General features: G+C 37.9%; 1 protein-coding gene across 2 annotated transcripts in view; it reads right to left on the reverse strand.

The window, feature by feature from the left end:
• TGFBR1 (transforming growth factor beta receptor 1) overlaps nucleotides 1-20,610 on the reverse strand; it is a 56,460-nt gene that overhangs the window by 13,746 nt on the left and 22,104 nt on the right. Inside the window, exons 1-5 of one of the 2 annotated variants that reach the window (XM_023727471.1) lie at nucleotides 20,459-20,509; nucleotides 15,385-15,630; nucleotides 9,621-9,851; nucleotides 5,027-5,257; nucleotides 209-376 (exon numbers count right to left, since the gene is read on the reverse strand). In XM_023727471.1, coding sequence (XP_023583239.1) covers nucleotides 209-376; nucleotides 5,027-5,257; nucleotides 9,621-9,851; nucleotides 15,385-15,520 — 766 coding nt within the window. In that variant the 5' untranslated portion in view covers nucleotides 15,521-15,630; nucleotides 20,459-20,509. Of the gene's footprint in view, nucleotides 1-208; nucleotides 377-5,026; nucleotides 5,258-9,620; nucleotides 9,852-15,384; nucleotides 15,631-20,458; nucleotides 20,510-20,610 lie in introns of those variants that run through there. The other variant, XM_004372229.2, reaches the window with a different exon arrangement.

Below are 20,610 nucleotides of genomic sequence, written 5' to 3' on the forward strand. Positions count from 1 at the left end.
TTTGAGCAAGGTATTGTTCAGTTTCCATGTATTTGCTTTCTTTTCCTTGCTTTTTTCTGTTATTGATTTCTACTTTTATGGCTTTATGATTAGAAAAGATGCTTTGTAATATTTTTATGCTTTGGATTCTGTCAAAAACATTTTCTTAGTAAGACATTATATTCACGAGAATTTAATGCTTAAATAATAGGACTGCTTAACGAATTACCTTGGGTACCAACAATCTCCATGTGAAGATGCGCAAGCCCACTTGCTGTGGACAGAGCGAGTTTTATCATTCCTTCCACAGAAACTGTGTATCTATTCAAGTAATCAAAAAGAGATCCATGCTCATGATAATCTGATACCAACCAGAGCTGAGTCCATGTACCATTGTCTGCAAAACAGAGTAAGAATGTTTCAGTTGGATTACAGAACATTTACGATTAATTTATTTAAAGGTTATCACTTTTTACTATCAATCCTGAATCACATCACCGCAATACGCTGGCACCTTATATTTGTATGTATTTCCTTCATATTTTCTTATATTTTCAGTTGGTCTTAAAATACTTTTCAAAATACTTTTGCATACATATCCTTTAAATCCTCACAATAAGCCTCCTATTCTTGAGACAGGTCATGCATGATTAACCCCACTCTAGAGGTAAGAAACTGTAGTTCAGAGATGGCTTATTTCTTGAGCTTATACAGTAGCAGAGCTGGGACTCTTTAGTGCCTAGAAAAATGCCTGGCTTAGGGTTGGTGCTCAAGGGTTGTTTTTGGAAGGAGAGACGAAGGAAAGAAGAGAGGAAGAGTGGGAAATGGAACTTATCTAAAGCCTAGTGTGGTCGTGTGGGAATGGAGTATCATGGGACAAAATTGAAAGCATATTTAAATGAAGAAATGATGAGCTCTAGTGACAGACTATGTATACAGTTCACAAAGAAACCAGATAAGGTGACCATGATTCTAAAGTTCTAAATTTGAAAAACATCAAAAATTGCAGTACCACCGACACGTGGGGAGGCTGAGGCAGGAACTGAAATGTCAGAAAGGAGGAAAAGGAATGGAGATTGAACTAAATCTTAGATAAGGTGATTCTGAATGTAGATTCTGAAAGTTTACTTGTAAGCTGATACATGAATTTGACATGTATTTTCCCAGAGGAATAATGGTAAAGGTTCTGGCTAGGCTTCTAGGCTGGTCCACAAAAGTCTGTTTAATCTACAAGTTAAATATGGATAATATCTGGAAAATCATATATATAATAAAACAGTGAAGAAGAAAAGCATTACAACAATACGAGGAGGCAGCTGATTCAGTAAAAGATGCACACTTGGAGTCATTCCAACCTGGGTTGGACTCCAGAGCCTGGCTGTTACTATGTGTGACCTCAGACAAGTTTCTTAACCAATCAAAAGCCTGTTTCTTCTTTAATACAACAAGAATAATACCTTACTTTGCAAACTGTTAAGAGGATTTAAAAAATAGGATAGTAGATTTTTAAAGCAATTTAGTACAGTGTCTGGCACATAAAAACTTAACATGTGCTGTTTCCTTTCCAATCAATGGCAAAACAAACAAACAAAACCCCAAATTGATGTAAAATGACCCTTATATTTTGAAGGTGGTTACTTGAAGAAAAGCAATTCTGTTAGAAGAGATTAAGGAAGGAGATGGGAACTTTTCAGAAGATTTGAAGGGAGTATCTGGGCCCTTTCAAAAGGATTTAGATTCGTGATATGTTTTTTTATAAACTTGTTCTTCATAAAATGGAGAAACTGATTCTGTCCAAACTGGTACCTTTTCTTTTTTTTGATATAGGTGCATGAGCAGCCTTATTTGCATACTTACTAACCACGACTGTATTTTGAAAGGCTCACAAACATAAGAAATAAATAGGAACAGAGGCAGATGGAAGAAAAGAATATTTTCTTGAGGTAACTGACAAGATAGGCAGAAGGAAGAAGAACTTAAGAGGCTATGCACATATAAAGGACTGCCTGAGGTGAAATTAACTAAATCATGAGGAATAAAGATAAAGAAAAGGGAAATAGAGGAGAAGGACTGAGTTCTGAGCAAAGTTTTGTTAACCCCTGACAAAGAAGAAAAAAAGAGAAGCTGAGGAAAAGCCAGCAGGGTCAGCTAGTTCCCATGGTGATCATCAGATGACAGCACCAGCTAGATGGCTGCTTGAACAAATGGGAAGAGAAAACTCGGGTTACAGCAGCACCAGCTCTTTGTGCCAAAGGTGCATGTTTGCAACTTGGGACATGCCTATAAACGGACCTGGGTGAGGTTTAAGCCTCAAAATGCAGACTTGAAAGCTACCACCAGGATAGGTTACTTAAAGGAGTAATTACTATTTGCAGAATTAGAACTTTCATACAAATCAGTAAAAAGAGTAAGAGTTCAAGGAAACAAAGATAACTATTAAGAAATAAGAATAAACATGTCATCAGTGTCACTAAACTGTACATGTAGAAACTGGTGAGTTGGTGTATGTTTTGCTTTGTATATTCTCAACAACAACAACAAAAAAAGAAATAAGAATAAACCAAGGAAAGCCCAGGGTCACATTACTTAACAAAGAAACGTTGGGAAGAAGCTAAATCGTGTCAAATACAAAAGAAAATGAGAACTAAGGATTTGGTCAGACTATGATTGCTGCTTTTGTTTATTCTGTGTTTTAATTAACACTGAATTTTTTGTGGCCATTGATAATCATGGTCTACATCAGTCACATTCATCACTGCCCCTAACAGCACAAAAAAAGAGATAATCAAACATTTCATATGCCTCATGATGTGATGTACTAGAAAGCATACGATATACCTACTATGTATTTTGAGGAAAACAATAAAACCTGAATCAGATCCAACCTCTATATCTAACTACCAGTTTTCAGAAAATACAGAGGAGCAAGTTAAGAAATACTATGAAAATTCAATCAGCAAAATTCGGAACGTGGTAAGCTCTACAGGACAATCTAGTTTCTTCAACAAATAAACTGCAAGATGGAAAAAAAAATGAAAGGGGGAACCTAGAGATTTAAAAGACTCAAGAGAACTATTAACCAAATGCAATGTGTGGACTTTGGATCCTAATTTGAATAACCAATTGTTAAAAAAAAAAAAAAAGGCATTTAAAGAAATTTGAACCCAAATTAGGTATTTGATGACATCTAAAAAACTGGAAATGGTAGTGTGATTATGTTCCATAAAAAAGATTCTTCATCACTCAGAGATACAAATTAAAAATATTTATGAATGAAAAGATATGTTATCTGGAATTAGCTTCAAAATAATTCAGTTGGGGGCAAAAAATAGATGGGAAGTTAAAGATCAAATATGATCGACAGTGAGCTGATAATTATTAAAGCTGGGTGATGGAGCTCATTATACTACTCTCTACTTTTGTCTATATTTGAATTTTTTAATAAATAAAAGTTTAAAATTAAGTAACACATGCTTGCTGTAAATGAATTTGAAAATAACAGAGAAGCTTTAAAAAAAAAATCCACAAAAATCATCCATAATCGCCAACTAGAGATAAACATGGTTAAATATTTTGAAGAAATATTATTGAAGAAATGAATGGGAGGGGAGAAAGGGGAAAAGATGATGACTACAGTTCTAGACAAGTAAAAGATGACAGCACTTTTAAAGAAACAGGAAAGTTGGGAAATACAATTAATTCAGGTGGGAATGATGAGAGTTGAGTTCTGAACATATATTTGAAGTAATGTAACACAATATCCAACCGGAGATGTCTTGCGGGTCATTAGACATTTTGGACAGGGATGAAGGCTGCAGAGTAGGCACATGTCTGTGACTGACGCGGTAAAAGTAGGAGTTGTCGGCACAAAGGTATTAACTGAAGCCAAGAAAGTAGATGAAGTATAGTAAGTCGATGGAGTCTGAAGTCACCACTCACTCTGACTCTCCACTAACGTAGCTTCCTTGTTTTCTTCAGCATCTGATCTGACCCTGGGCCTCAGACACCTTTGCTACAGGCAAGAAGGTATCCACATAACACATCGTTACTAATGGTAAAGCTGTTTTGAATAAACCATTTTTCCTATTTAACTGAGTTTATGTAAAAGATTGATCCATTTACACCTGACAACTTAGAACACAGAGTACACTGAAAAGCCCTACTGGTCAGGAAGAGTTAAAAGAAAACAGACATTTCAGCCCTACGCTACCTCAAAATTTTAAGTAACTAGAGTTTATATATTTTTTCTGTATTATGACTATACTCAATAGCTGCCCTGAACTAAAATAACAAAGGCATGTTTTTTTTTTCAGTTCTTTACATTTTATAAAAAAATTTAGATTTAGGAACATATTGTCAAGAGTCAAGGATATCCTTAAGGAGTTCCTGTTTCTAAAGGTTTCTAATATATTCTGTTTGATTAATGAGCCTAATCTATAGGACAAACATCTATTTCTCACCAAAATTGATAATGTTTAGTAGCCATATCCATAAATAGGCTTAAGTAGACTTTGTTATACTCAATATAAGGGAAAAGCAAAGGTTACCAACTGTCTTAGTCATTTAGTGCTGCTATAACAGAAACACCACAAGTGGATGGCTTTAACAAAGAGAAAATATATTCTCTCACAGTTCAGGAGACCAGAAGTCCAAATTCAGGGTGCCAGCTCCAGAGGACAGCTTTCTCCCTCTGTCGACTCTGGGGAAAGGTGTTTGTCATCAATCTTCCCCTGGTCTAGGAGCTTCTCAGCGCAGGAACCTCAGGTCCAAAGGACGCGCTCTGCTCTTGGCACTAATTTCTTGGTGATATGAGGTCCCCCTGCCTCTCTGCTAGCTTCTCTCTTTTAAATCTCAAGAGATTGACTCAAGATACAACCTAATCTTGTAGACTGAGTCCTGCCTCATTAACATCATAGAGATAGGATTTACAACAAATAGGAAAATCACATCAGATGACAAAATGTTGGGCAATCACACAACACTAGGAAACAGCCTAGCCAAACTGAAATACATTTTTTGGGGACACAATTCAATCTATAACACCAACCTTTATTGTCTGCTGCTATAAATCCCAAGATGTTTTCATGACGTAACATTACAGTTTGATAAATCTCTGCCTCACGAAACCATGAGCGTTCTTCTCTAGAGGAAAATATTTTAACAGCAACTTCTTCTCCCCGCCACTTTCCTCGCCAAACTTCTCCAAATCGACCTTTGCCAATGCTTTCTTGTAACACAATAGTTCTTGCGATTGTTCTCTGAACAAGCAATGGTAAACCTAAAGATAAAGAAAAATAGTATTCAATATAATCAACAACATTGTGCTTCTAACACAATGATAGGCACTAAAGAGTGATCCAGAAAGGTATAACTCCCTAAGCTCCACTTTTAAGGAATATGTCATCTAACTGTGGAGATATAAACTACATTTGCACCAAAATAATGATAAAATGAAAATAAGCTAATAAACACAATAAAAGAATAAAAAAGGCCTGCCTACAGGGTCCAAGTAGGCTTTATAAAGGCCTTATAAAGTAAGTAGAATGTAAGCTGTCCTTTACAGAAGGGATAGGACCAAAGGAGCAGAGAAGAAGGTAAAGTGTTTAGATAGGAGAAACTTGCAAGCAAAGGCAGAAGAAGGAAATTAATGACACATGTTCAGGGACCCAGCTTGGAAAAGCAAAGAGAATGTGTGCGGGAAAGCATATTCACCAGAACATGAAGACTCCAGAATGCTAAGTTCAAGATGGCCAATGAGAGCTATAGGTGAAAGAGGAACTATTAAAGCTTTCTGGAAAAGGGCTTTGAATGGGAGGAAAAAAAAAAAAAGAATCTTATTTTAGAAAGATGAATCTGGTAAGTTTTACTGATGGGAAGAGAAAAGTGTGTGAACATAAGAAACACAGAAGTAAATTCTGGTCTAACTTTTAATAAATCAGTAAAAAATACTACAGAAATGATTTCAAGGCAAGCAACTTACTTGTTAGGAACTGGCTACCTAAGTAACATCAGCATCTTAAGAACGATGTCAAATAACTTACCTTTGGTAATGGGGCATTTGCATTTTCTCATTAACTGAACTTGCCTTACTCTAAAATACATATTTTTAAATACTGCCACACTTATTTCATTTACAGAAAAGCATTTACTAACTACTTAGAATATTTAAGTGATGCTTTATTAGGAACTACTATAATTCACTTAAAATCATACGCCCCATCGCAGTGGTTAAAAGCTATAGCTGCTAACCAAAAGGTGGGCAGTTAGAATCCACGAGCTGCTCCATGGAAACCCTGTGAGGCAGTTCTACCCTGTTCCTATAGGGTCGCTATGAGTCGGAATCGACTTGATGGCAATGGGTTTCTATTCACTCGGGAACTGTCTTCTTAAATTATACTGACACTAACAAATAAAATAGCAATGCACATGACCCTCCCCACCTCCTGCAAACTAGTTAATAGTCTAATTACGAATAATTGTTTTTATAAGGGGACTCCTAGCTAAAATAGCTGTTTGAAATCCTCATTTAAATCACGGAACTCTTTTATACTATGAATAATCAATTCCTAATTATGTTGTTTACTGTAAATACTAATCTACTAAATTTTCTTAAAAGCCTTACACAGGGCCATGCCATGTATAAACTAAGTGTATTTAAGAGTTAATTTCAGGAGACTAAACTGTAAGTTACAAAGGCACATAATAAAGGAAAAAGGGGAATTGCAAATGGGAAGTCTGAAAATGCCTGACTCATTCAGGACTTGTGTAAATGGCATGGTCAAGAAAGTCTAACAGGACAAAGAAAGTTTTGTCTTCTCCAACACCACTGGATTGATTCTAGATGTAGAAAATTAAAAACAAAACTAGATTCATATTATCTGTATTTGGTTAACATAACCCACACAAATACCTGAGCATTTTAAAAAGTAGTAATTTTCTTCTAAAGACAAAAAACAAACAGCCCTCTATAATCTCTGCCTTTCTCTTCTGTACCTTTAGAACTGCTTGAGAAGAAACTTCAGTAGATGATCAGGGTCTGAGCAGCTTCATATGCAGTGAACAACAGAAATAATTCCTGAACGACATGCATATATTACAAGAGATCATAAACATGCACAAGACATAAACAATGGTCCAAGAGACTCTCTTTTAAAAACTGGCACACATGTGCCCACTCATAGACACACTTTTCAATCTAATTATAGCTGAAACATGGGCACATGCACAGCCTGTGATTCAAAGCAATGCATCAAGGATTAGGTTAGCTTCAAAGTTAGTGCTGCCAAAATCAGGCTCTCCGTTGTATTTCTTCCCTGCAGTTTCCAAGTTAAAAGTACAGGCTTTGAGAGACAGAAGTAGCTAGGGCGTTTCCTCAATTATAGCCATGGTGCACTGTAATAAATTTGTGAATTCCTAACACAAAATGTTTTGTTTTACCATTTCCTCAATGAATGAAAGAACTAAAAATGGTATTATGAATAGACGTTTTACTTATTCACGGGCACCAGTCCCATGCAAAGGTGGCATTAAGACTTTCTACTGACTAGAAGAGAAACAGATGGTATTTTTTGTTATCACTCAACAGACTTCTGTGTGGGTAAATTCGGAAGACATTTAGCACACAATGAACTCTGAGAGTTTAAAGGAGGCTTTTACACTAAGCTCTTTTGACTATGAAGCAAATTGATACTGTATGTCTCAGATTTTTCTTCCAAATAACTTTTCAATAAGAGTAACACCTGCCATTTGGACATAACTTTACCAAGTGCTTTCACACAAACATCTTTTCTCTCATTTGAACTTCACAAGAATTCAATGACATACACAGGGCAGAGTTCATCACTTTCATCTTAAAGATGAAGTAAGTCAGGCTTGAGACATCAGCTAACTGCCCAAAGCCACAAAGCTAGCAAACAGGGTAGAGGCTTTTGAGGGGTAATGCATAAAAGAAAGGAGAGAGGCTTTCAGACAATAGAAAGCTGTGGTCCCTGATGTATCTAGAAATACATATACAGTAGAAAAATAATTAATTCCACTTCTGTATTTCATGTTTACATCTTAAAAGGTAAACAACTGTATCCTTACTCAGAAATCAGCTGCCATTCACATAGTAGCTTCTTTAATCATTTAGGTGGATTTGTTCCCCTTGAGGCCTGATACATGCCACTGTGGTAAGCGGCATGAGCTGCTTTGACTTCCCTGGGTGTAAATTTGGCAACAAGAGGACTGTCCAAGGGATTAATTCCAATGATCTGCAGCCACCTTAATTCTGTAAGTTTGGTCCTTGGTTATCATAATTTCGGTCCAGAATAACTTCCAGAATAAGCCATATCCTTTAATGTTACCTGATTATAAAATTAGTGAAGTTTTCATTATATGTATTTTCAAATCTTCATTTTACCCATGCATTTAGCCTTTATTTGAAGCTGATTTATACTTTTCAAAGGATAGCATATATTATTTAAGAGTCAACAAACCTACGAGTGTTATTACCAACAATGTCTGTTCCATCTTACTGATGAAGAAACAAAAGCCCAAAGAGGAAACTTGGTTTAACCAAGGTCACAGAGCAAACCAATGACAAAGCTTGGTTTGGAATCTAGATCTCTTGACTCCCAGCCCAGTATCAAATTCCAATACTCTAGGGGATAGAATTCTTTTCTTATTATCTGTCCAAAATACATGCAAGAAAAAATAATTACCCTTTGGCTTAAACACAAAGCACTGCTATGCCAAAATTCGCTTGAGGGATGATTTTGGCATTTAGCCTATTTATGATTCCACATAAATCAACAAACACAACTGAGAAAAGAAAATATCAAAGGGGCTATGCGTCCACAAAGCTATTTTAAATAACAAGTTGGTTAGATTACTTTCTTAAAGTGAGAAAATGACTAAGAATTCATTAGTTTAAAAAAAAAAAAAAAGGCCTGAGCTGAAAACAGTAATTTTTGTACAATGTTAAAAAAGCAAATAACTTTGACAATTCCAAACATATTTTCTATCATGCCTGCTTTCAAATACAAAAATGCTGCTGCTAAACAATCCTGAACAGAATGGGTAGCTACATCTTAGACAGATCATTTAAAAGCTTTGAGCCTCAGCCTCACCTACATGAGAGTAATTGTCCTCATCTCTTCTATCTCACACTGTCCTGAGAGGCAAATGAGATTAAATGGGTGCTTTGAAATTTACACAAACACGAAGCTGACTTATTGATGTTTTATGTAGGTTCTAGTCTAGCTACACTAAACTAAGCCACAGTTAGATACAGACCAAGCTTAAAGACCTTTATTAGGCTTAAATCTGGAATACAGGTCATACTACTCCAAGTTGTAACAAACTAAACCAACTAATAAAAGAAATAAGCCCCACCACCCAAAAAAACCAAAACAGTTGCTGTCAAATCAATTCTGACTCATGGCAACCCCATGTGTTACAGAGTAGAACTGCATTCCATAGAGTTTTCGTGGCTATGTTCTTTTCCAAGCAAATCGCCAGGCCTCTCTTCTTTCTTCTGCATTCAAACAGCCAACCTTTCAGTTAACAGCCCAGCACTAATGTTTACACCACCTAGGGGCTCCAATAAGATAAATACCAGTTAATTTTTTTCTTAGAAAAAAGGAAAAACATTACATTACCTGATCCAGAACCCGATGTTGTCATATCATAAATTAAATCTTTCAGTGTAGTACCCTCTGAAATAAAAGGGCGATCTAACGAAGGATCCTCTTCGTTTGGCACTCGATGGTGAATGACAGTTCGGTTATGGCAGATATAGACCATCAACATGAGTGAGATGCAGACGAAGCACACTGGTCCAGCAATGACAGCTGCCAATTCAACTGGACCAAGGCCAGATGACGGCTTTACTGAAAACGGGCCAAAAGTGAAATAAACATCAACGATAACAGAAGCATCGCAGGTGGCATCCACATTTTCCTGATCCTCCACCTTTCCTGCAGTTTTGACTGCCACCACTCAGTCATACAGAAGCTCACAGAGCTCAAACCCAGACTCATCCAGTCTTCTCTCATTGGCCCTCCTTTTATGATCACCAGCTCTGACACATCCTATTTACTCTTCCTGTATTCGCCAGCCATCATCTAAATCCAGCCATTGCCATCATTCTAGGACCTCCCACTTATCACCCTCAGGTCACTAACAAAGGAACTATAGGAACTCCCAATAACACCCCTTAAAAGCCTTCTTTTTTAATAACAAACTTTTGGTTTGTCTTCTTATCCAAAGGCCAACACATGCTCCCAACAGGAAAAATATAAGTACAGGTGAGCAAAAGTAAAAATAAAAACTACCTGCAGCCTCACCACTCGAAAACAACTCACATTTTAGTATATATCTCTACCACTTGTTTTTTTAATTAGAGTTTGCATGTACATATTTTCTAGTCTATTTAACCACCTGGACTTTTACTTCTGGATTATTTTCTTATAATCTTTCTTTTTCTTTACAGTTGAATTTGGGGGGGCAATCTTCTGCCACCCTACTTTGTTGTCCATGTTTCTGCTCAAACTGTGCTTTACTCTTTTTTTGTGTGTGTGCTTTAGGTGAAAATTTACAGTTCAGGTTAATTTCTTACACAAAAATTTACACACATATTGTTACATGACACTGGTTGTAATCCCTAAAACATGACAGCACACTCCCCCCTTCCACCCCAGGTTTCCCATGTCCCTCCAACCAGCTCCTGTCCCTTTCTGCCTTCTCATCCTGCCTCCAGACAGGAGCTGCCCATTTGGTCTCATGTATCTGCTTGAACTAAGAAGCACACTCTTCACAAGTATTATTTTATGTTTTATAGTCCAGTCTAATCTTTGAACAGTGGGCTTCAGGAATGATTTTAGTTCTGAGTTAAAAGAGCGTCCAGGGGCCATGGCTTTGGGGGTTCCTCCAGTCTCAGTCAGACCATTAAGTCTGGTCTTTTTACGTGAATTTGAGTTTTGCTCTGCCAGGGACTCTGTTGTTTCGCCTGTCAGGGTGGTCATTGGTGGTAGCCGGGCACCATCTAGTTGTTCTGGTCTCAGGCTGATGGAGTCTCTAGTTTATGTGGCCCTTTCTGTCTCTTGAGCTAATATTTTCCTTGTGTCCTTGGTGTTCTTCATTCACCTTTGCTCCAGGTGGGTTAGGGTCAATTGATACATCTTAGATGGCCGCTCGCTAGCTTTTAATACCCCAGATGTCATTCACCAAAGTGGGATGCAGAACATTTTCTTAATAAACTTTGCTATGCCAATTGACCTAGACTGTCCCCTAAAACCATGGTCCCCAGACCCCTGCCCCTGCTACTCTGTCCCTCGAAGTGCTTGGTTGTATTCAGGAAATTCTTAGCTTTTGGTTTAGTCCAGTTGTGCTGACTTCCTTGAACTGTGTGTTCTCCTTCCTTTCACCTAAGAAGATTCTTGTCTACTATCTAATTAGTGAATTCCTCTCTCCCTCCCTCCCCACCCTTATAACCATCAAGGAATGTTTTCTTCTGTGTTTAAACCTTTTCTTGAGTTCTTAGAATAGTGGTCTCATAATATTTGTCCTTTTGTGACTGGCTAATTTCACTCAGCATAATGCCTTCCAGACTCATCCATGATTCATCATTGTTCTTTATCATTGCATAGTATTCCATTGTGTGTATGTACCATAATTTGTTTATCCATTCATCTGTTGATGGACACCTAGGTTGTTTCCATTTTTTTGCTATTGTGAACAGTGCTGTAATGAACACAGGTGTACATATATCTATTCGTGTGATGGCTTTTATTTCTCTAGGATATATTCCAAGGAATGGGATTGCTGCATCATATGGTAGTTCTAATTCTAGCTTTTTAAGAAGCGTCAAATCAATTTCCAAAGTGACTGTACCATTTTACTTTCCTACCAGCAGTGCATAAGTGTTCTAGTCTCTCCACAACCTCTCCAACATTTATTATTTTGTGTTTTTTGGATTAGTGCTAGCCTTGATGGGGTGAGATGGTATCTCATTGTAGTTTTGATTTGCATTTCTCTAATGGCTAATGACCGTATTTCCTCATGTATCTGTTAGCTGCCTGTATGTCTTCTTTGATGAAGTGTCTGTTCATATTCTTTGCCCATTTTTTAATTGGGTTATTGGTCTTTTTGCTGTTGAGGTGTTGCACCATCTTTTAGATTTTAGAGATCAGACACTGATCGGATATGTTGTAGCCAAAAATTTTTTTCCCAGTCTATACATTGTCTTTTCACTCTTTTGGTGAAGTCTTTTCATGAGCATAAGTGTTTGATTTTTAGGACCTCCCAGTTAACTAGTCTCTCTTCTGGTGCTTGTGCATTGTTACTTATGGTTCGTATTGTGTTTATGCCATGTGTTAGGGCTCCGAGCATTGTCCCTATTTTTTCTTCCATGATCTTTATCGTTTTCGATTTTATATTTAAGTCTTTGATCCATTTTGAGTTAGTTTTTGTGCATGGTGTGGGGTATAGGTCTTGTTTCAGTTTTTTGCAGATGGATATCCAAACATGCCAGCACCATTTGTTAAAGAGACTGTCTTTTTCCCAATTAATGGACTTTGAGCCTTTGTCAAATACCAGCTGCTCACAGGTGGATGAATTTACATCTGGATTCTCAATTCTGTTCCATCGGTCTATGTATCTGTTGTTCTACCAGTACCAGGCTGTTTTGACTACTGTGGTAGTATAATAGGTTCTAAAATCAGGTAATGTGAGGCCTCCCACTTTGTTCTTCTTCTTCAGTAATGCTTTACTTATCCGAGGCCTCTTCCTTTTCCATATGAAGTTGGTGATTTGTTTCTCTATCTCATTAAAAAATGTCACTGGAATTTGGATCGGGATTGCACTGTATCTGCAGATCACTTTGGGTAGAAATGACATTTTCACAATGTTGAGTCTTCCTATCCATGAGCATGGTATGTTTTTCCACTTATGTAGGTCTCTTATTTAACCAAGAGACCTAAATAATCTTTTAATAATTAATATTTTGCATTGTTTCAGAAACACATTAATTGTAATTATTTTGGCATTCATCCTAAGCCTTGCTAGTTCACTGCTCATGACCATTTCTTTCCTGTCACATCTTTCCCACTCTTAAGCTTTTTATCTGGATTGATTTATTATTATATAAAATCCTATTTCTAGTACTTCCTTTCAGAAAGAGTACATAGGTCCTTGTATACTGAATAATTAATGTCTAAAAATATGTCCACTGCCTTTATATATGGAAAATAGCTTGGCTTACTCAAAAAATTTTGGGGGACAATCAATATATGATGTTCTATGTCTTCTGGCAATCAACAAGTCAGAAAATATGAACTTTTTTTTTACCTTCTATAGGTAACTACTATTTTATTGGGCTTAAATATGTAAAATACTTTTTTCTTTATTCTTGAAATGGATACATTTCTTCAGCATATATATTAGGGTAGGTCTTTTTTGTTAATTTTGCCTGACATTCTTCTTTTTCTGTCAGCTCTTACGATTTTTTCTGGAATTCTTGTAATGAACATATTGAATCACCTTGCTCTGTTCTTTATTTCTCTCAATTTGCTCACTGACTTTTTCTCTGAATTGCCAATTAATTCCTCAAGCTTGTCTCAAGTCTGACTGTAAAATTAGTATCTACTCTGCTGTTCACTACCAATATTGCATTTTTTAAAATATTCATCAGTTGGACTTTTCACCCGAAAGCCATCTTTAACAACTGTGGAATGTTCTCATTTCAGAGTAAACTACTGAAAACAGGCCTTGGACTGTCTGAAAGCTTTTCCCTATCATAAGGTAAAAGTCTATCTCATGAGGTGGCATCTACTCAGATTTATCCAGTTCACCCACTTCTTTTGAACCACTGAATCTTTTCATTTGGTCATTTTTTGCTGTTTGCTTATCTTGGAGTCGAGAATGAGGTGTTTACATTCGTTTAGCATTAGAAATGAGGTGAGTTCTTCACAGGGCTTTGTGAACTTCCATTCAGATCTTTCAAACTCCAAAGATGAAATGAGAAATTCTGGAATTATCATTTTCTTTGCCATGTTAGAACTGCAGATGCCTACATAAAAGTTGGGTAGAAATTACAGTCTGAGAGAGCCTGGCCATGAAGAGCTTCCTTATCATGCTGAAGATTTAGTTTTACTATACTGTTATCACTTGAATTGGGTAAAGGACTGCCTCCCTTATGTAATTGTCAAGACTGGCCATCTTCCTCTGAGCTACAACAGTGTTTCCTCCTTTAATTAGCATGATGCCTGGCCCAACTCTGAGTGGAAGGTAAACACTGTGATCTGCCTCTCTGAGAAGTGAAACCAGGTGTTTTCTAAAGGAGAATCAAGAGTTCATAGCTATGGCCTAACTTCTCCCTGAGCCCCTCAGCTTAAGTTATTGGGATTTTTCAAGAGGTCTTTTCACTTCTCCTCCCATTGTGTCATCTGGACTACAAACTACAGAAGCTCCTCAAAAGTATTGGCATGTGGGTAGCATTCTTCCATTTATTCTCCTAACATTAATATAAGAATTCCCCATCTTTATATTCCTTTGATTATTACAGTAAGAATTGAGGGGCTTATGGGAAATGGTAGAAGAGTTCAACACATAGGCTCAGAATGACATCTTAAATCAGTACGTTAAAATTAACCTAATCCTGAGTTTCTGAAGCCTTCAAATTCCTGGCTCTGCCGGGACATTGTAAAGTAAACTATGTGCACCTGTTAAAACCCATGGCTATAGAGTCAATCCTGACTCACAGAGACCCTACAGGGCAGGGTAGAACTGCCCCATGGGGTTTCGAAGGCTTCAATCTTTATGGAAGCAGATTATCACATCTTTCTCCAGCAAAGCGGCTGGTAAGTTCAAACTGTCAACCTTTCAGTTAGCAACCAAGCTCTTAACTGCGCCACCAGGGCTCCTAAACTATGGGTAAAGGACCAAAACATCTAAAAATCATGTATAATAATTTACACATATAGGTCATAAAACACGGTGAATTTACAAAATGAAGTCATTTGAACTATTTATATTTAGTGCTGTTCTTAATCTCCACCCATTAAAAACTGTTGATTGCTTCAAAAGGTACAAGGAAGAAAATTTACTTTCAGGACACAGTGAGGATACTCTGAGGACGTACTGCTGCTACGCACTTTGTCATAATTCTCCTTTAAGAGACTGATTTTTTAGGTATAGCAGGCCTCAGAGAAAGTCTATCCTGGAACCACCCTCTCGAACAATATATGCCTAGGAGTCAGCATCTTGGCCACTCTCATAACTCTATAACTATGGACAAGCCACTTCTTGCCTCTAAACTGAACAGATTGGGCTAGATGATGTCTAAGATCCCTTCTAGTCCTAAAATTATAGTCATAGTCTCAGCACTTTTCTGTGTCAAGAAAAAAGTCTTATACAACAACTTACCAGCAGTTGGGAGTTCTATTTTATTGCAATGGTCCTGCTTGCAGCAATATGTTGTAGTAGCAGACCCAGTTTTTGAAGAAGGTGCACATACAAATGGCCTGTCTCGAGGAATTAGGTCGTTTTCTGCTATACACATGCTATTGTGTATAACTTTGTCTGTGGTCTCTGTGACAGAGACAAAGCAGAGCCCATCTGTCACACACGTAAAATTGTCTTTCGTACAGAGGTGGCAGAAACACTGTAATGCTAGAAGATGAGAATGAGATTCTGTTAGAAAAAGATTTCAAGGTTTTATCCAATATTCACTACAATAATACATTCCTAACCCTACTATAATCACAATTTCTGTGCATTGCTCAAAACACAAAACTCTTTGTTACTCTTAGAAATTCTGAATTCTGCTGAAAACTGCAAGGAGGAGCCCAAAGAAATATGACAAAATTTGGACCCAGGTTTTTTTTCTAAAAATTTTTTGCTTCCAAGTATAAAAAATTTTGTGTCTGTTACATGCGTATTCACCAAGGTAAGGCAAGCATTTGCCCTCCCATTTTAAACAAAGTGCATCTAAATTTTTAATGGTTATACATACTTGTTCTTATCAGCCTAAAACTATGCACTCACATACTCCCTTCTCACTGAAGAACAACAGTATGAAAACACTACTGCAAACTCACTGTACTTAGGAAATGTCATTTAGATGGATTTATAGTAATGGAGTAATGGAAATATATTTATATTGAACCAATCTCTTCTCCCCTTATGGACACCATGAGAAAGACACGTATACTCTTCTAGCTAGGATCAGGGTCCTCTCTTGGTGAAGCCAAGCAGATAGTACCAATGACAATACATATATGTTCCAACCACATAAGCAACCAGGCTCCAGAAATGACTGGAGAAACACTAGCTCCTATGTCCACTTGTATCTACTCAATCTTTATGGCTCAACTCCAAGAGTGACCTCTTTAGGTAAGTCTTGCCCTAATTATCACCAATACCTTCCCATACACACAGACACACACACCTTCAACCATGTGCTCCAATGACATTAAGTGCTGATAAGGTCAGGTGTTGACGTTATAGTTAAGCACAGGCACTTGCAGCCTTTAGTATCACTGAAGTTAAAATACAGAAACAGATTTAACATGGAATCAGATCTAAGGTTATTTTTTTCCTGCTGTGAAACTAAACCTCCAATCTTTCAGTTAGCAGCCAAGCACGTTAACCATCTGCAAAGCACACACTGTTTACCAGTATCACAAGCAGTGTGGTTTTTGTTTTTCTCTCCCTATGATACTATAAACTCCTTGAAGCAGGAGATCCGTACTAATCATCCATGTAAACCCACCTAGCACTATGTCTGGTACATAACAGCATTCAAAAACTTCTATGATGAGACCAGGAAGGGCCACTGTATCTAGAAAAGGAGCGCTAGGCAGACAGGCCAGAAGAAAGCTAAATCCCTGAACAGTTACTTGTTGTGCAGCACAGGGTTAACTCAGCAGGTCTGGGTTGCTTAAACCCTGCACGTTCCCAAGAAAGGCCTGTCTTCACCCTTGGTGAGCTCTGAGCCCTTGAAATATTCTGCCAGATAAGAGTGTTTGGTATGCCTGAAACCTTGGGTCACCTGATACCAGTTTGTTCAGACACCTTATGCTTACAATGTGATGGTGATCGCCTGTTTTTGCTCTTGGGGGGACTGAAGTCTAAGCAGCTGAGGTCAGTTATACAGGCACTACATGCCTATGTGACTGACCCCCGATAAAAACCCTGGACACCAAGGTTCGGAAGGGCTTCCCTGGTTGGCAACACTATGCATATGTTGTCACACATTGTTGCTGAGAGAATTACTAAGCATGCCCATGTAACTCCACTGGCAGGGGATACCTGGAAGCTTGCATCTGGTTTCTCCTGGAGCTCACCTTATGCATCTCTTCCCTTTGATTTTAAATCTGTATCCTTCACTGTATTTAACCATAAACCATGAGTATAACAGCTTTTCTGAGTCCTGTGAATCCTTCTAGCAAACCATCAAGCCCAAGGGTTGTCTCAGACTCACTTGCTAAATTCAAACTCAGAAGTGCCAAATTCTCCTTGAATACAGTTGGCCCTCTGTATCCCGGGTTCCGCATTCCACGGATTCAATCAACTGCAGATTGAAAATATTTGGGAAAAAAAAGTTCCAAAAAGCAAAACTTGAATTTGCCATGCCCCGAACATGCAAATGAAATGATGTGTAGGCATACCCTGCTGTAGCCTCCCACCATTTCACAGATCCTCAGTCTCTCTTCAGCAATTGCTGTCTGAGCATTGTTTGCCTCGCTCATTCGCTACTTGTGTTGTGTGCACCCTTTGTTTCTGTGAAAAAATGGTTCCTAAAAAGCAATTAAGTGGTCAAAGCAATCTCTCAAAGGCTAAGAGGGAGTGTAAAGTGCTATCTCTCAAGGAGAAAATAAAAATCTTAAATCTTTTGAAAAGTGGCATGTCGCCTGCCAAAGTGGGTCATTAGGTCGGTAAGAAGGAATCCAGCATTCACACAATAAAGCAAAAAGAAGCTGAAATTCGTATAGGTGTTAGTGCTGCCCCTACAATGGCAAAATGGTCTCTCTGGTTCGTGATACAGTGCTTGCAAAGATTGACAGAGCATTAACTGTTAAGTGTAAGCATTAACAACTACTTATATTACATTACATTAACATTGTATTATGTATTATACGTAATCTAGAGATGATTTAAAGTATACAGCATAGGTTATATGCAAATACTATGCCATTTTATATTAGAGACTTGAGCATCCGCCAATTTTGGTATCCATGGGGTATCCTGGAACCAATCCCCTGTATATACCAAGGGCCAACTATAGTTGCTTCTTGGTTGCTAGTTTAATCAGCAGACTTGTCTATTATCTTTACAGACCAGCAAGGTTTCACCTGAACCATTATAAAAAATTTTTTCTCTTCATAGATAGCTCAACTATTTGACTTGACCCTGCCCAAGCATGAAGAAAACTCAAGAAAAGTAAAGAGACCCGATCATGATCTAACATTTAACAACTGAATAAAAGAGACAGCTGTTGTTCAAAGGGAGGTCTGGTGGTGATTACGCATTTCCTGGGTAGAATTTCCTAAGGAGGGATTCCACAGAAGTGGCTTCAGGAGTACTTGAATCCCAGGAAACTGTAGGCCAAATGTTCTACATATATGCACATTCAGAGAGAAGGTCTGTAGCTTTCCACAGAACTACAATGGGGTCTGTGACCACATAAGAGTAAAACCACCACCACAGGAGGCTGTCATCATTCTCTCCTGATTCCTCTTTACTCGTGATTATTCAGTCATTCAACCAATGTTTTCTAAGCCTTTAACTCTTATCAGTTACTCTACCCAAAGCTGAGGAATCAAAGATTAATAACACACGGTCATGGCTCTTTAAGAACTCTAATGACTAGTGAAGGAGAGTATTACAATACTATGTGGTAACTGTTACATATAAAAAATACTGTCATGAATATACTCTCCCAATTCTAAGGCCTTCACAGCTTCCCTGGAGTATATGAGATAAAGGCTAAACACTGGGCCTAGTAATCAGGACTTTTACTACTGGGTTCCAATTTACTTCTTACATTATAAATGCTATAGGGCTACATGCTTCTCATCATTCTCACAATCATATCTTTCATACTATCTCTCTGCTTGGTCTGCCTTCATTTAAACCCACCCTCTGTTGTCTATCTCACATCCTTTAAGAAGACCTAATTCAAACAAGATCCTTTCCAAACCTTTCCTCTACCCTAACACAACTGGTAGCACCTTTCGATATGTTTGCAGGGCCCTCTGTTCATACCTTTAGTATAGCACAAATCAATCTATTTATAGTTTACTGTTAAAGTGTCTCTCAGATGATGAAGGGCCAAGTTTTTTTGTTTTGTGTTGTTCTTCCCATTTTTGAATCCTGGACCTCTAGATAGTGATGAGAAAAATATTTGCTAAAGCAATGTTTCCCAAACAGGAGGTCATAAATATAAAGGGAGAAGAAGGGGATTCTAAGAGTTGTCTACAAGAATTTAAAAGATACTTTCATTTAAAAAATAATCTACAGACTATGATAAACATTCTGGATCATAAGGAACCACCATCTATGTAAGTACTGTCACCTGGCTTTAACTGATGCTCCTTCAGTTGTATTATGATCTCCTCTAAGCCAAATGTACAGGCAAAGGTTTCATAGTAAGTAAATGAAAGAGTGTAAAAAATACAGGGAAGTTGAATCATCAGAGCATATAGCAATGTAAACCAGTTGCTGTCAGGTCAGTTCTGACTCATGGAATCATGACTGTCAGAGTAGAACTGTGCCTCTTAAGATTTTCAGTGGCTGATTTTTTAGAAGTAGATTGCCAGGTCTTTCTTCTGAGGCACCTCTAGGTGGATTCAAATCTCCAACCTTTCAGTTAGCAGCCAAGTAGGTTAGCCATTTGCACCACCCAGGGACTCCTATGGCAATACAGGCATAGCATATTCTAAAACCAGTAGCCTAATAGCCAAAACCATACAGGCACAACAAGCACTGCATGGATCCTATCTTTGTTGTGGAGCCCTGGAGGCACAGTGGTGAAGTCTTCAGCTGCTAGCCAAAAGGTCAGCAGTTCAAATCTGCTAGCCTCTCCTTGGAAACTCTATGGGGCAATTCCACTCTGTCCTATATGGTTTCTACGAGTTGAAGTCGACTGGACGGCAACGGGAGATCTTTGTTCAATAATTTGTGAAAGTTCAGTAGCAGTAAATGTGGTTGTTAATATGCAATGACTTTTTCCATTCTCACTTCCAGCAATAATTGGTTTAGGGAACCATTTAATGAAGATTTCGATAATGTCATTATGTTAACCTTATCTTGGAGTGAACAAGACAGCTGACATCTCATTAAAATTGATATGTGAGGAATGCTTGCTGGCCAAGAGTTTAGTTAGGTGTGAGGTCTGATTATTCTCAACTTAAAAACAAGGCCTTTGTCTTAGGCTGGGTTCTCTAGAGAAGCAAAACCAGTAAAGTGTATAAATATATATAGAGAGAGAAATTACATCAAGGAAACAGCTCACGCGACTGCAGAGGCTAGAACGTCCCAAGTCCGTAGATCGGGGTAGAGGGCTCTCCCAAGTCACACAGCTGCAGAAGCTGGCAAGCCCAAGATCGGAAGGTCGGAGAGCAGGGCTCCCACTCACAGGCTGTGCAG

Source organism: Trichechus manatus, unplaced genomic scaffold (genome assembly GCF_000243295.1).
Source record: "Trichechus manatus latirostris isolate Lorelei unplaced genomic scaffold, TriManLat1.0 scaffold00016, whole genome shotgun sequence".
Lineage (NCBI taxonomy): Eukaryota > Metazoa > Chordata > Mammalia > Sirenia > Trichechidae > Trichechus > Trichechus manatus.